Here is a 14,753-nt window from a genome sequence, read left to right on the forward strand (position 1 = left end):
CTGTCACTGCTGAGAACAGCCTCTCTCCATCCTCTTTGGAACCTCCCTTCAGGAAGTTGAAGGCTGCTCTCAAATCCCCCCTCACTCTTCGCTTCTGCAGACTAAACAGACCCAAGTCCCTCGGCCTCTCCTCATAGGTCACATGCTCCAGCCCCCGAATCATTTCATTGGCCTCTGCTGGACCCTCTCCAATGCAAGTGGGGGCATATGGGTTGAGTGTTGGGGGGTGCACTGGGATGCAGAGTATTGGGGAGATGTGGGGGTGGATGTTGGGCTGCAGGGGCCTATGGGTTGAATGTTGGGGTGCCGGGTGTGGGGGGTAGAGGGCTTGGAGTGAAAGCCGGGGGTGAGGGGTGCAGGAGTGTGCTGAGCTGGCATTGGGGGTACAGGGCTGGGGGCAGGGGTTGAGGGGCAGGAGCTGTGCTGGGGAGCGGGGTGCCGGGGTGAGCGGCTGGAGGCAGCGCCGGCTGGGGCGAGCAAGAAGGGGCGGGAGAGGCCGGCAGGGCCGGGCCGTGTGTACTTTCCGGGTGCGGAGCCGCCGGCCCAACCTGCTGGGCGCGTCCCTGCGGTGAGTCAGCGAGAGGGACCTGGCCGGGGGCAGCGCGCAGCGCAGGAGGAGCCGGGCCGGGGGCAGCGCAGGAGGAGCCGGGCCGGGGCAGCGCGCAGCGCAGGAGGAGCCGGGCCGGGGCAGCGCGCAGCGCAGGAGGAGCCGGGCCGGGGCAGCGCAGGAGGAGCCGGGCCGGGGGCAGCGCAGGAGGAGTCGGGGCAGCGCGCAGCGCAGGAGGAGCCGGGCCGGGGGCAGCGCGCAGCGCAGGAGGAGCCGGGCCGGGGCAGCGCGCAGCGCAGGAGGAGCCGGGGCAGCGCAGGAGGAGCCGGGCCGGGGGCAGCGCGCAGCGCAGGAGGAGCCGGGCCGGGGGCAGCGCAGGAGGAGCCGGGCCGGGGGCAGCGCGCAGCGCAGGAGGAGCCGGGCCGGGGCAGCGCGCAGCGCAGGAGGAGCCGGGCCGGGGCAGCGCAGGAGGAGCCGGGCCGGGGCAGCGCGCAGCGCAGGAGGAGCCGGGCCGGGGCAGCGCGCAGCGCAGGAGCGGCCGGGCAGGATGGCGCTGAGTGTCACCGTGAAGCGCGTCACCCACCTGCCGGGGACCGGGGAGCGGCAGGTGCAGCTCGGCTTCCGAGGTGCGGCGCGGGGGTGCGTGGAGGGGTTAGCGGGGGCGGGTGGTGCCAGCGCCCAGGGCTGTTAGGGGGCGAGTGGGGCAGGGGCGGGGCTGGGGGGTTTGTAGCTGATCCGCAGGGGTCTATGATGGGAACGGCCCGTTGCCCTCCCCCGCTGCCAGGCTCGCCCCGCCTGTCAGAGAAACCCCCGGGCCGGCAGAGCCTCAGGAGTCATCGAGTCCAGCCCCCTGCCCAGGGCCGGACCAACCCGACAATCAGCCCAGCCAGGGCTTGGTCAAACCGGGACTTAAACACCCCTGGGGACGGAGACTCCGCCCCCCCAACCCAGCCCAGCGCTTCCCACCCGCCTAGGGAAAGTTTTTCCTAATATCCAACCCAGACCTCCCCCTGCAACTTGAGCCCTTTGCTCCCTGTTCTGCCCCCACTGAGAACAGCCTCTCCAGGCTCTTTGGAACCCGCCTTTCAGGGAGTTGCAGGCTGCTCTCAAACCCCCTCTCCCCTTCGCTTCTGCAGACTGAACAGACCCGACTCCCTCAGCCTCTCCTCATAGGTCAAGTGCTCCAGCCCCCTAATCATTTTTGTCGCCCTCCGCTGGACCCTCTCCAATGCGTCCACATCCTTTTTGTAGTGGGGGGCCGAGAACTGGAGACAATACTGCAGTTGTGGTTTCACCAGAGCTGAATAAAGGGGAATAATGACATCTCTGGATCTGCTGGCAATGCTCCTCTTAATGCAACCTAATATGCCATTAGCCTTCTTGGCTACAAGGGTACACTGTTGACTCATATCCAGCTTCTCATCCACTGTAACCCCCAGGTCCTTTTCTGCAGAACTGCTGCTTAGCCCGTCAGTCCCCAGCCTGTAACAATGCTTGGGATTCTTCCCTCCCAAGTGCAGGACTCTACACTTGTCCTTGTTGAACCTCATCAGATTTCTTGTGGCCCAATCCTCCAATCTAAGTCACTCTGGACCCTATCCCTGCCCTCCAGTGTATCTACCTCTCCCCCCAGCTTAGTGTCATCCGCACACTTGCTGAGGGTTCAATCCATCCCCTCCTCCAGGTCATTAATAAAGATGTTGAACAAAACCGGTCCTAGAACCGAACCTTGGGGCACTCCGCTAGAAACTAACTGCCAAGCTGCCATCGAGCCGTTGCTCACTACCCATTGAGCCCAGTCTTCTAGCCAGCTTTCTATCCACCTCACCGTCCATTTATCCGATCTATATTCCCTTAGCTTGCTGGGAAGAACACCATGGGAGACCGTATCAAAAGCTTTGCTAACGTCAAGGTCTATCACATCCACTGACTTCCCATGTCCACTGAGCCAAGGGTTAGGGTTAGCATCATAGAAGCTAATCAGATTGGTCAGGCAGGACTTGCCCTTGGTGAATCCATGCTGACTATTCCTGATCACTGTCCCCTCTTCCAAGTGCTTCAGAAGGATTCCTTGAGGATCCCCTCTATGTCCAGCTTTTGTAAATGGTTCCCAACCTGTTCTTCCTCCACCAAGGGCTGCCCACCTCCTTCCCATACTGCGTTGCCAAAGCTGACTTTGTGAAGACCGAGGCAAAGGAAGCCTTGAGTACGTCAGCTTTCCCCACATCATCTGTCACTAGGTTACCGCCCTCAGCCAGTCAGGGCCCCGCACCCTCTTCTTGCTAACATGCCTGGAGAAACCTTTCGTGTTCCCCTTCACGCCCCTTGCTGGCTGCGATTCCAGTGGCACTTTCGCCTTCCTCTCCCCCCCTGCGTTCTCGAGCAGTATCGACACCCCGCCCTAGGCACCTGGCAAGTTTCACTTCTTGTGAACTTCCTTCTTGTGTTTAATCTCACCAAGGGTTTCCCTGTCCCGGAGCACCAGGGCCCAGGGCTCCGCGAGGGCCAGAGAAGCGGAGGGGGCCCTGGGCAGGGATCTCTCTGACCTCTCCCCACTGCACAGGGCGGGCCATCTGCCGGCCCCGGGACGCAATAGCGAGTCTGCTTCAGGCTGAGCCGCGGCAGCGGCTTCCAGCTGGGCACATGGGGCTGCCCCCCTCGCGATGGCTTTGCCAACCCCTGACAGAGGAGCCAGCCCCCCAGTACTAGCCATAGCCATGTCCAGGCAGAGCGAGTCCCCGCCAGCCCCTTACAGCCCCAGCAGGCCTGCCCCCTGCGGCTGTGGAGCTGAGCCCTGGGCTCCTAGCCTGGGCTGGCAGCACAAGGGTGGGCGGGGCAGCGTGAGCCTGGCAGCTGGTGGCAGAGGCCAGATGCGAGCCCCAGGCCCCACTGCTGGGGGGAGGCTCCTGGAGGGCGGGACAGGTGGCATGGGGGGCGCGCGGGAGCTAGCGCTGTGCCTACGGCAGGGGCTGCACCCCATGGAACTTGCCTTGGCTCCTAATGGAATATTTCTGGGGGGCCCTGGGGACTGGGGCTTCCGGCCTCTTGGGAGGGCGGGAGAGGAGTTGGGCCATGGGGCTTCCGGCCTCTGGTTGGGGGCCTGGGCCGAGGGGCTTCCGGCCTGCAGCTCCTGCCCTGTGCCCTGCCCGGCCACCTGGAGCCCTTTGCAGCAGGCCATTGCCCGGGAAGGCCATGGAGCCTGCCTCTCTTTGGGGAGCTCCCTGTAGATAGGCAGCGGGGCAGGCAGGAGGGACCAGGAACCTCTGGTGCTGGAGGGAAGAGGGCAGGGGTGGCCCTGGGAGCAGCCTGTCCCAGCAGAGTCCCTGGGCTGCAGCCTCGGAGCCGAACCAAGTGTGTGAGCCAGCCTGGAGATTGCTGAGCCCCCCACCCCCACCCCCACCCCCACCCCACCCCGCTGGCCTCTAGTGAACTAGGCCTGGCTTTGGCATGGGCGGGGCAGGGCGGGCTCCCCATGACAGATCCTGCATTCCCGGGCTGGGAATCCTGCCTCCGCCCACTCTGACTCCGCCTGTGGTGGCCCAGGGTTCACGCAGAAGACGAAGAAGATTCGCTGTGGCCAGGAAGCCGTCTTTGGAGAGGTGAGGCATGCGGGACGGCACGTGTGTGGGGCGGGGCGGGGCCATCTCTTCACAGCCGTGCCCTGGCCCTGGCCCTGGCCAGCCTCGCCCCGAGAGCTGCTCTGGGGCGACCAGGGGAGCTGGGTTCCGAAATGGCTAGAAGGATTCCCCCTCCGGCAGCCCCTCACTGCAGTCTCAGGCCTGGGGAGCCCTGGGCAGGGGAGGGGATGGCAGGATCCTTCAACGTGAACTGGATTTTTGCAAAAGAAACCGAGCAGCCCCACGATGTCCTGGGCCGGGCAGGGAGGAGCAGTGGTTCCACAGCAGCCCAGCTGCGGTTCTGGAGCAGAGGCTCCCAAGAGGCTGACCGGCTCTATGTAGAAACCCGTTCGGCTCCCATGTCTGGGGCGGAGCCCTGTGGCTGGTGGCAGGAGCCGGGCAGCTCCACCCAGAGCCTGGCCAGGCAGTGATTTCACGCCAGGGAATCCTGGGCCGAAAACTCTGCTAAAAACCGACAGAACTTTGCACAATTTAAAATGCTGCGACGTGGGGGTGGGGGGACGCTGGCTGCACGGAGGTGAGAGAGTCCGGTGCCCCCCCCACACTCAGTGTTCAGGCTGCACCCAACCCTGACATGGCACAAGGGCCAAGCCTGCCCCTCCAGGCTGGAGGCATCCAGTTTGGGGCAAGCAGGCTGTGCCTGGCGGGGGCCAGGTGTGGGGGAGGGGTTCTCTGTAGGGCGCTGTGGAGCGGGGGGGCTGGCTGCACAGGAGCTCAGCGAGTGGTTCGGGGTGGGGCAGCGGGGGATGGCTGAGGTCTGAGTGGGGCGGAGGTTGAGCTACGGCTGAGTTGAGGCTCCATGGGATGGGGTCTGGGTGCAGGTGGCTCGTTGGGGTGGTGAGGTGGAGGTATGAGCGGTGGTGGAGGTCCGGATTCAGGGGTCTGGGTGTGGGGGGCATGGAGATTGGCAGGCTGGTCTGGTTGCAGGAGGCGAGGGTTTGGGGGGAGGTTCTCAGTGAGGGGGTTGAGGCTTGGCAGAGGGGTCTGAGCAGGTGCCCATATCATTGCCCCCTCCCTATGGCTGAGGAGTGATGGGGGCGGAAGTGCAGCCGTGGGACGTTTCTGGGCGTAGGTCTGTGCCAAGCCCAGCCGCTCTTTGCTGGGGAAGAGGAAGTCCCGCCCTCCCCAACTCAGCCAGGGCTGGGTAGGAGTCATGGGCGTAGGGATTCCCAGCCTCCCTCTCCCAACAGTGATTTGCCCCCCGCCAGCTGCCTGAGATGCCTCCCCTGCACTGCGGGGCGCAGGGATGTAAGTCACTGGTTGAGTCCTGACGTGGCTACTTAAAAGCCGGTTCCCCGGGGAGGCAGGATGCAGCAGGCGCTCGTGCTTTGGCTGCGGGATGGACGTCGCAATGTGGATTTTACCAGTGTTGTTACTTTGACTTTGTAGCCACCCCTGCCTGGCTGGCCTCGCCCGGGCCTCGCCCACCGCTGCCCCCAGCCCTGGCGCATCTCAGCTCCCTCTTGGAGTGCGGCTGGAGCAGGCAAACTGCTCGAAACACTGGTGCATCTCCAGTGCCTGCTGCTAAAAGGCTCTGCCCCAAGATCCCGCAGCAGCAGCCGGGGGTGCCTGGTCTCACCCACCCACCCACACTCCTCGGCGAGGGGAGCATTAGGAGCATGCCCTCGGGAAGGGGGACAGGCTGAGTCCCCGAGAGGTGCTGCAGAAGCTCTGGCAGGTCACTGTGTGTTTGTGTTTTGTTTTAGCTCTTTCGCTGGCCGCATTATGGGAAGCTCATTATGGAGGAGATGCTGGTTGTTAAAGTTTACAACTGCAGTAAAGTTTTCAGTAACAGGTAGGTTCTTGCAGGCGGACGAGTCTGGTGGATGGCAGGGGGCTGAGCTGTCAGTGGAAAGCCAGCGAGAGTGCAAGGGAACATAGAGCACGTCAAGCAAACTTGATGATTTTAAAGGAGAGTGCAGGCTTGGTGAGAGGAACACGCCTGGATTTCTGTCCAGCGCTTGACTCAGTACTGCACCATGTTCTGATTAAAAACAAACCATGGCACAAAATCCACCACACACGGAACTGGTTAATAATTGGCTAATTGATAGAGCTGAAAAGTGAATTGTAAATAGGGGCGTCTCTAACAGAGGGTTTCTAGAGGGATCTGCTTGGCCCAGTGCTATTGTATAATGAAAACAGGAAATCATTGCTCGTAGTTTGTGGATGATGCAAATCCCATCAGGGTGGTATGGAACGAAGAGGGCGGGTCAGTTATATGGACCCATCCGGGTTGCTTGGCCACCTGGGCTCATTCAAACAACCTGCACTTTCTATTACAGCCGAATGTAAGGTCATGCGCTAAGAATGAGTCGCGCTTGCGGGATGCAGACTTGGGGGATCATTAGCAGAGTGTGAGCTCCCGGGGAGATGCTGGGACCTGAAAGTCCCAGGCCCATGTGACAGGGACTATTGGGTAGGGTTAGGAAGGTGGCCGTGGCCGTTGCTGAATTCTGCACACAGCCCTGGTGGCTACAAGAACAGGCCCTGGCCTGGAAAATCTGCCTGACCCCGAGACTTGGGTCCCTCAGCTATTTAGGGCGGGTTGGGAGCGGGTGTGATCGTAGGAGCGGGTGTGATCGTGGGAGCGGGTGTGATCGTGGGAGCGGGTGTGATCGTGGGAGCGGGTGTGATCGTGGTCACTAAGCACCTGCAGAGAGAAGATTTAAGCTCGAGAAGAAAAGGGCCCAAGAAGATCCCGGGGCTGGAAGCTGGTGAATTCCAGCTGGAAACAAGGCAGCTGGTGCCCAGGTCCGTGGTGGGTTCTCTGTCGCTGGGACTATTCACGTCTGCGCTTGTGCAACCGCCAGGCCCGGGGCTGCCGCAAGAACCTCTGGGGAAGTCCCCTGGCCTGAGCTGTGCCGGGGCCCTGCTGGTCCCGCCCGGCTGGAGCCGTTCCTGGTTTCCCGTTGGGTTGCGAGAGATCAGTGTCCCTGCCGGGTCTGTGCCCTGCGTTACTGCAGGCTGCCGCGCCACGGCTCTTACCTGGCAGCAGCCAGAGCGACGGGAGCGCTCCCAGAGGCAGGGCCGCCCATGCAGAGACCGGCCCCTTGGCCCACCGCGGTGTCCACATGGCAGCTGGAGCCCCGTGGCTGAGGGGCTTGTAGGCAGGGAAGCACCAAACCAGCCTCCTGGGGCCGGGAGAGCCAGGCCTTTCCCAGCAGCAGCAAAAGGCCATGGGGGGAGGGGCACCTGGGAGCCACGCGCTGTGTTGGGCCCCTAAGCCCAGTGACGGGCTCGACTGGTCCCTGGTGCAGCCCCATCCGCTGGGGCTAGTGCCGGCAGGCACCTCCGCCGTGCCTGCTCCCCCGTGGCCCTGCTGCCACCTGCTCCCCCTTAGCAGCCCAAAGCCCCGGCGGAGCGTGTCCCCCCCGGGGAGCGTGTCCCCCCCCGGGGAGCGTGTCCCATCCTCCCCCAGTGGAGCGTGTCCCCCCCGGGGAGCGTGTCCCATCCTCCCCCAGTGGAGCGTGTCCCCCCCGGGGAGCGTGTCCCCCCCGGGGAGCGTGTCCCATCCTCCCCCAGTGGAGCGTGTCTCATCCCCTCCCCTCCCCACGGAGCGTGTCCCATCCCCCCCTAGTGGAGCGTGTCCCATCCCCGCCCCGGCAGAGCGTGTCCCCTCCATGGAGCGTGTCCCCCACCCCAGAGCGTGTCCCATCCCCCCCAGTGGAGGGTGTCCCCCCCCCCGGAGGAGCATGTCCCACCCACCCCCTGCAGCTTGTGCCCAGGTTCTGGGTGGGTTGTGCACTGGCCAAGGCCAGGCCTGTATTTGGATTTATCATTTCTCGTGCTTTCCCCTCCCGACTGGCTGCCTGACGGCGGCATGAGCAGCCTTCCAGTGTGTGCTCATCGATTACACCCCCCGTCATGCCCAGCTACACTTTGCTACCATCTCTTGCCTCTTTGCCCCCACCTGCTGGGGGGCAGCCGTAGCACCCGCTGTCTCTGCTCACACCCAGTGGAGGGGACACGAGAGCATCAAAAGTCAAACCCAGAGTTTGGTCTGAGGCCAGCAGGCCTAGTGGGAAGCACTTTGCAATATCACAGACAAGCGCAATGTGAGTTGTCCTAGTGGAGACTGGGCACGAGCTCCCTCCACAGTGACTGACACCACAACGGCCCCTTCCCTCTCTGCTCTTTTGGTGCAGGCTGCTCGGCACCTTGGTCATCAGCCTTCAGCACCTGGTGACGTCTGGCCGCCTGACCCTCCGAGAGGCCCTCGTGGACAAGAACCACAGCATCACTGGGGTGAGTCCTCTGGCGCCTGGGGCTTTGGCTCCACAGAGGGGTCCAGGTGAAGTTCTTGCTGCCTCCCAGACGCTGGCGGCCTCGGCCCCGGGGCTGAGCATCCCCTCCCAGCCCTCCCCAGGGCGAGGCACCCGCCCACCCGTCGGCAGTGACGGTCCCGGCCAGCCGACGTGCTGATGAATCTGACAGGCGCCAGGGAACATCAAAGCCCTCGGGACTGACCCTGTTTTGTTCCCAAGTGAGGTCCCTGGGCGTGGCCGGCCGTGGCAAGCGGGCTCCACCCCTTCCCAAGAGTCTTTCCCCAATGGCGTTTGCTACACTTGGGGGGAGGGAGAGCGGGGAGGGGAGGGGCAGAAGAGGGAGACAGTGGGGAGGGGGCAAGGCCTTGGCAGAGCGGGGGCTGTACCAGGGTGGAGTATGGGCGGGGCCACAGGTGGGGAGCTGCCTCCCAAGCAGCAGCTTCACCCACTGCCCATGCATGGGTGGTGAGAGGGAGCCGAGGGAGGGTAGGGTGGTGCCCTCTCATGTAGCCAGGGGAGGGGCTATGGCCCCAGGCGTAAATGCCCCTCTCTACGGGTACATGGCTCCAGCTCTGGTGCGCAGGGTGTGCACACCCCTAAGCGGAATGCACGTCTGCATTTCCTCTCCAGCAGCCTGGTCACGGTAGGATCATGGGAAGCAGGACTAAGGGGAGAAACAACTGAGGAGAGTTGGCAGTTTTTCAAAGGGACATTATTAAGAGCCCAAAAGCAAACTATTCCGCTGTGTAGGAAAGGGGGAAAGTCTGGCAAAAGGCTGCCTTGGCTTTAACCGGGAGATCTCACATGATCTCAAAATAAAAAAGGAGTCATATAAAAAATGGAAACTAGGACAACTTACAAAGGATGAATGTAAGCAAACAACAAAGGTATGCAGAGGCAAGATTCGAAAGGCACTAAACGAACTCAGACTAGCTACAGACATAAAGGGAGACAAGAAGACTTTCTATAAATACATTAGAAGCAAGAGGAAGACCAAGGTGTGACGGCACGTTGGGGGTTCCCCGTCTCCTGCACCCCGAAATGGCACAGACTGCACCAGCCAGTGGAATTGAGGGTGGTTTATTGCTCCTCCAGCACAGCGCAGCACAGATGTAATCTGGTCACAGGAACTGGGCTAGGATGCCTCAGGCCCCCTTGAGATGGGGGAGACTGGGCCCCTAAACTCCAGCCCCTTCTCCTAGGCTCTCCTCCATGCCCTCCGACAGCCAGCAACCAACTCCCTCACTTCCAGCCCTGCCCCCCAGCCAAGGCAGCATTCCACCTTCCTTTGTTCCTCTCCATGGGGGGTGTCTGGCCACTGGTTTGCATAGTGACTCATCCTGTTTTGCTGGGTCGTGGTACCCACGGCAGCCAGTGGGGGTTACCCCAGAGCCAGCAGCATAGAAACCAGCCAGGTACCCCCACTACGTCACACAAGGACAGGGTAGGACCACTGCTCAGTGAGGAGGGAGAAAGAGTAGCCTGAAATGTGGAAATGGCAGAGATGTTTAATGACTTCTTTGTTTCGGTCTTCACCGAGAAGGTTGATGATGAAGGAATGCCTAACAGTGAATGCTAGAGGGAAGGGGGTAGGTTTAGAAAATAAAATAAAAAAAGAACAAGTTAAAAATCACTTTGGGTACGTCTACACTAGCCCCCTAGATCGATCTATGGAGGCTAATGAGGGCGACTGAAATTGCAAATGAAGCGCGGGTATTTAAATATTTAAATCCCGCGCTTCGTTTGCAATTTCGGTCGCCCTCATTAGCCTCCCTAGATCGATCTAGGGGGCTAGTGTAGACATACCCTTAGAAAAGTGAGATGTCTGCAAGTCACCAGGGCCTGATGGAATGCATCCTAGAATACTCAAGGAGTGATACAGGAGGTATCTGAGCCTTTAGCTATCATCTTTGGAAAATCATGGAAGACAGGAGATTTCAGAAGACTGGAAAAGGGAAAATATAGTGCCTGTCTATAAAAAGGGAAATAAGAACAACCCAGGAAACTACAGACCAGTCAGTTTAACTTATGGGCCAGGAAAGATAATGGAGCAATTAATTAAGGAATGAATCTGCAAACACCTGGAAGGTGATAGGTAATAAGGTGATAGGGAATAGCCAGCATGGATCTGTAAAGAACAAATCATGTCAAACCATTCTGATAGCTTTCTTTGATAGGAAAACAAGTCTTGTGGATAAGGGAGAAGCAGTGGAGGTGGTATACCTAGACTTCAGTAAGGCACTTGATACGGTCTCACGTGATCATCTTATCATGGTACATGCAACTTAGATGGGGCTACTATATGGTGGGTGCATAACTGGCTGGATAACCATACACAGACAGTAATTATTAATGGTTCACAATCCTTCTGGAAGGGCATAACAAGTGGGGTTCTGCAGGGGTCTGTTTTGGGACTGGTTCTGTTCAATATCTTCATCAACGATTTAGATACTGGCATAGAAAGTACACTTATTAAGTTTGCAGATGATACCAAGCTGGGAGGGGTTGCGACTGCTCTGGAGGATAGGGTCATAATTCAAAATGATCTGAACCAACTGGAGAAACGGTCTGAGGTAAACAGGATGAAGTTTAATAAAGACAAATGCAAAGTGCTCCACTTAGGAAGGAACAATCAGTTTCACACATACAGAATGGGAAGCGACTGTCTAGGAAGGAGTACTGCAGAAAGGGATCTGAGGTCATAGTGGACCACAAGCTAAATAGGAGTCAACAGTGTGATGCTGTTGCAAAAAAAAAAAAAGCAAACGTGAGTCTAGGAAGCATTAACCGGAGTGTTGTGAGCAAGACACAGGAAGTCATTCTCCCGCTCTACTCTGTGCAGAAGGCTTCACTTGGAGTCTTGTGTCCTGTTCTGGGCACCGCATTCCAAAAAAGATGGGGAGAAATTGGAGAAGGTCCAGAGAAGATCAACGAGAATGATGAAAGGTCGAGAGAACATGAGCTAGGAGGGAGGCTGAAGGAATTGGGCTTGTTTAGTTTGGAAAAGAGAAGATTGAGAGGGGACATGAGAGCAGTTTTCAGGTATCTAAAAGGGAGTTACAAGGAGGAGGGAGAAAAATGGTTCCCCTTGGCCTCTGAGGACAGGACAAGACGCAATGGGCTTCCTGCAGCAAGGGAGGTTTAGGTTGGACATCAGGAAAAACTTCCTAACTAGCAGGGTGGTCAAACACTGGAATAAGTTGCCCAGGGAGGTTGTGGAATCTCCATCCCTGGAGATATTGAAGAGCAGGTTGGACAGACGCCTGCCAGGGACGGTCTCGGTTGTGCTTGGTCCTGCCATGAGGGCAGGGGACTGGACTCGATGCCTCTCGAGGTCCCTTCCAGTCCTAGCGTTCTATGATTCTATGGGAAGTAATTGTTGTTTGCAGAAAGGGGGGAAGTCTCACCTTGCCCCTTGCTCTAGAGCAACCTGACTTTCCATCTCTGGGGGAAGACGCTCCAGGGCCTTGGCCGAGTGCTGCTTGTAGGGGCTGTTGAGCTTGTGGTTGGACTGTGCAGACGTGTGTCCGTCCAGTCGGTAGGAATGCCTGCCGCTCCTGGGGTAACGCAGAAGAGCCTTTGGGTAGCAGGCTGGACTCGGTCCCCACGCCTTGGAGAGGTGGGACGCGCGGCGTCTGTCGTAACTCGCGCTGTTGCTGGAGCAAATCACGGAGCATGCAACCAGTCCCTCGACTGTGCTGGTCCCTGCCAGGGGCTTGCGGAGAAGAGCAGCACAATTGGTCAGGGAGACTGTGAACACCTGGTCGGCTCCTGCCCCAGCGTCTGGGCTGGGCATGTGGGGAGCGCTGGCTCTGCTAGGAGCTGTGGGCCCAGTTGTTCAGGAGGACGTGGGGAGTGGCAGAATGACTCCCTGTGGGGTGGAACCTGGGTCCCCTCCCTTCAGGTGATTCACCAGCCCCGCCTGGTCAGTCAGCGCCGTGCCCAGAGCCTGAGCCTCTGCCGGGGTGGGGCTGCTGAGTCCCCTGTGAAGCTGAGAAGGGGCACTGGCTGTACCAGCCTCTGTCCCTGGCTGCAGAGGTGACCCTGGCGATCGGGGGGTTAAATCTCACTGGCCACGGAGCCTCACCAGTCCCAGGCCCAGGGCGGCAGCACAGGCAGATAAACGCCATCCGCAGGGCAGTCAGCACAGCTCTGCCGCGGGGAACCGAGGGGCCAGGAATCCCGCGCACGAGGCCCGGCGCACTGCAGCTTTCAGAACGCCTCTGCCTAGGCCCCGCACCAACGGCTCGTAAGCCACGGGAGCGGTCAGGGGACGAGGGAAGGTCCCCGCCCGGACTGACAACCGGGTAAAAGCAGGAATCAATGGTCTGTTTTCAGACTGGAGAAAAGTAAATAGTCGCGCCCCAGGGGTCTGTGCTGGATCAGCTATTCAGCGGCCACAGGGATCATCTGGAAAAGGGGTACACGCTGTTTGCCACGAGTGCAGGTGACTCAAGAATCGCAAGCCCAAAGCAGACTGTGACGGGGTCTCACAAACCTGGGGGACGGGGCAAAAGGCAGATCCACTGCAGTGCTGATAAATACACAGTGACGTACACTGGAAACACAATCCCAGCGCCGCATGCAGAATGCTGGGGCCTCGCTGTTACCGCTCGAGAGCTTAGAGTCGGCGTGGAGAGTTCTCTGAACGCAGCCTCTCAATGTGCAGCAGCTGTGGAAAGGCAAACTGAATAGTGGGAATTATTAGTAAAGGGACAGAGAATAAGACAGAAAATACCTTCTTGCCTCTCTACAAATCCTTGTTACACCCATGTCTGCAAAACTGTGTGCAGAAGTGACTGTCCCATCTCAGAAAGAAATATTACAGGATGGAAAGAAACCAAACAGTGAGGGGGAACAAAAATAATGAGGGGTACGGAACAGCTTCTGTATGAGGAGAGAGTAAAAAGACTTAGACTTTTAAGCTTGGAAAAAAGACGTTGAAGGGGGTATGATAGAGATCTGTACCATCCTGATTGGTGTGACCGAGGAAGTGTCCGTTGCTACTTCTCATAATACAAGACTCAGACACCCAATTACATTAATAGTCAGCAAGTTTAAAATGAACAAAAGGAAGTATTTCTTTACACAACACAGTCAACCTGTGGAACTCCTTGCCAGGGGATGTTGTGACGACCAAATCTATAACAGGGTTTTAAAAATAACTTGATACATTCCTGGAGGTCCATCACTGGCTACTAGTCAAGATGGTCTGGGATGTAACCCCATGCTCTGGGAGTTCCTACTCTGTGAGAAGCTGGGAGTGGACAACACGGCATGAGATGATCGACGATTCTTTTCTTTCCCTCCGGGGCACCTGGCGCTGGCCACTGTCAGAGGACAGGACACTGGGCTGGATGGACCTTTGGGAGCAGGTAAAATGGACTTTGCTGCTGGCGGGACTGGCTGCAGTAATTTGCAGGAAAACACTAAATCTCTTGTCCGTTTGTCATAACCCAAATTTCACTCTGTAAAGCAAGTTTTTCTTTTTTTTTTTTAAATAAAGGTTTTCGTACTTAAATGTAAGCGATGGCTGGAAAGAGATTGGATGCCTTTTATCACTCTCTCGACCGTTCGTTACAAAGTACGCTTTTTCAAAAAAAGTTATAAGTAGCCCCTTTAAAAAAAAAAAAGTACCCCCAGTACCTACAGTTTTCAGACACACAATTTTTTTCTGCCATTGCAACACATTCGTTTAAACAACTTAATTGTAGCCGGGCGGTTGGTGAAATTTTTGGGTGTAAAAGTACAAAAATAATAAAGCGCTGTAACACTTCAAAGAAAAATTCAGTTTTCTCCACATGTCAGTTGTGTTGACGTAACCCCCAGAATGCTCTCTAGTACTCCTAAGGGTACTTGTATGACTAGTTGAGAAACACTGGATTATAACAGGAGTATTTTTACATGGTTTAAGCAAAGTGTGGAGGATTTGTTAGCAGTTAAAATGGTATTTAAATTCTCTTTGTATGAGTTGACCGTGTTGGTTAATGTTTTCAGTGGCTTAGGGAAGTCCGTCTCTCTTGCAGGATTTGAGGGAACTAAGGTTTTGCAGTTGGCAGTGTCATGAAAACACAAGACACAATGAGGGGGGGTTGGGAATGGGTACTGGGGGCAGCGTGGGACTGAGCCATTCCGGCGCCCCGGGCAGACAGGTTAATTACGCCCCGAGTTGGGGGAGGGTGTGACGTAGTGGGGGTACTTGCTGGGCTGTGGTGACCCCTGCTGTCTGGAGCAAGACCCAGCAGGAAAAACCTCACTAGGCAGAGGTAATGCCAAACTTGTTGAACCAGTGGCCAGACA

The 14,753-nt window shown here is 58.1% G+C and overlaps 1 protein-coding gene across 1 annotated transcript in view; it reads left to right on the forward strand.

Moving 5' to 3' along the window:
• The first annotated feature begins 1,038 nt into the window (after positions 1-1,038).
• Positions 1,039-14,753, forward strand: part of LOC102458767 (fer-1-like protein 4) — a 94,250-nt gene continuing 80,535 nt past the window's right edge. The window contains exons 1-4 of the mRNA XM_075901460.2: positions 1,039-1,173; positions 4,091-4,146; positions 5,892-5,980; positions 8,334-8,433. Of these exons, the coding sequence (XP_075757575.2) occupies positions 1,095-1,173; positions 4,091-4,146; positions 5,892-5,980; positions 8,334-8,433 (324 nt within the window). The 5' untranslated portion in view covers positions 1,039-1,094. The remainder of the gene's footprint in view (positions 1,174-4,090; positions 4,147-5,891; positions 5,981-8,333; positions 8,434-14,753) is intronic.

The sequence above is a fragment of the Pelodiscus sinensis genome, chromosome 17 (genome assembly GCF_052426305.1).
Source record: "Pelodiscus sinensis isolate ZL-2025 chromosome 17, ASM5242630v1, whole genome shotgun sequence".
NCBI lineage: Eukaryota > Metazoa > Chordata > Testudines > Trionychidae > Pelodiscus > Pelodiscus sinensis.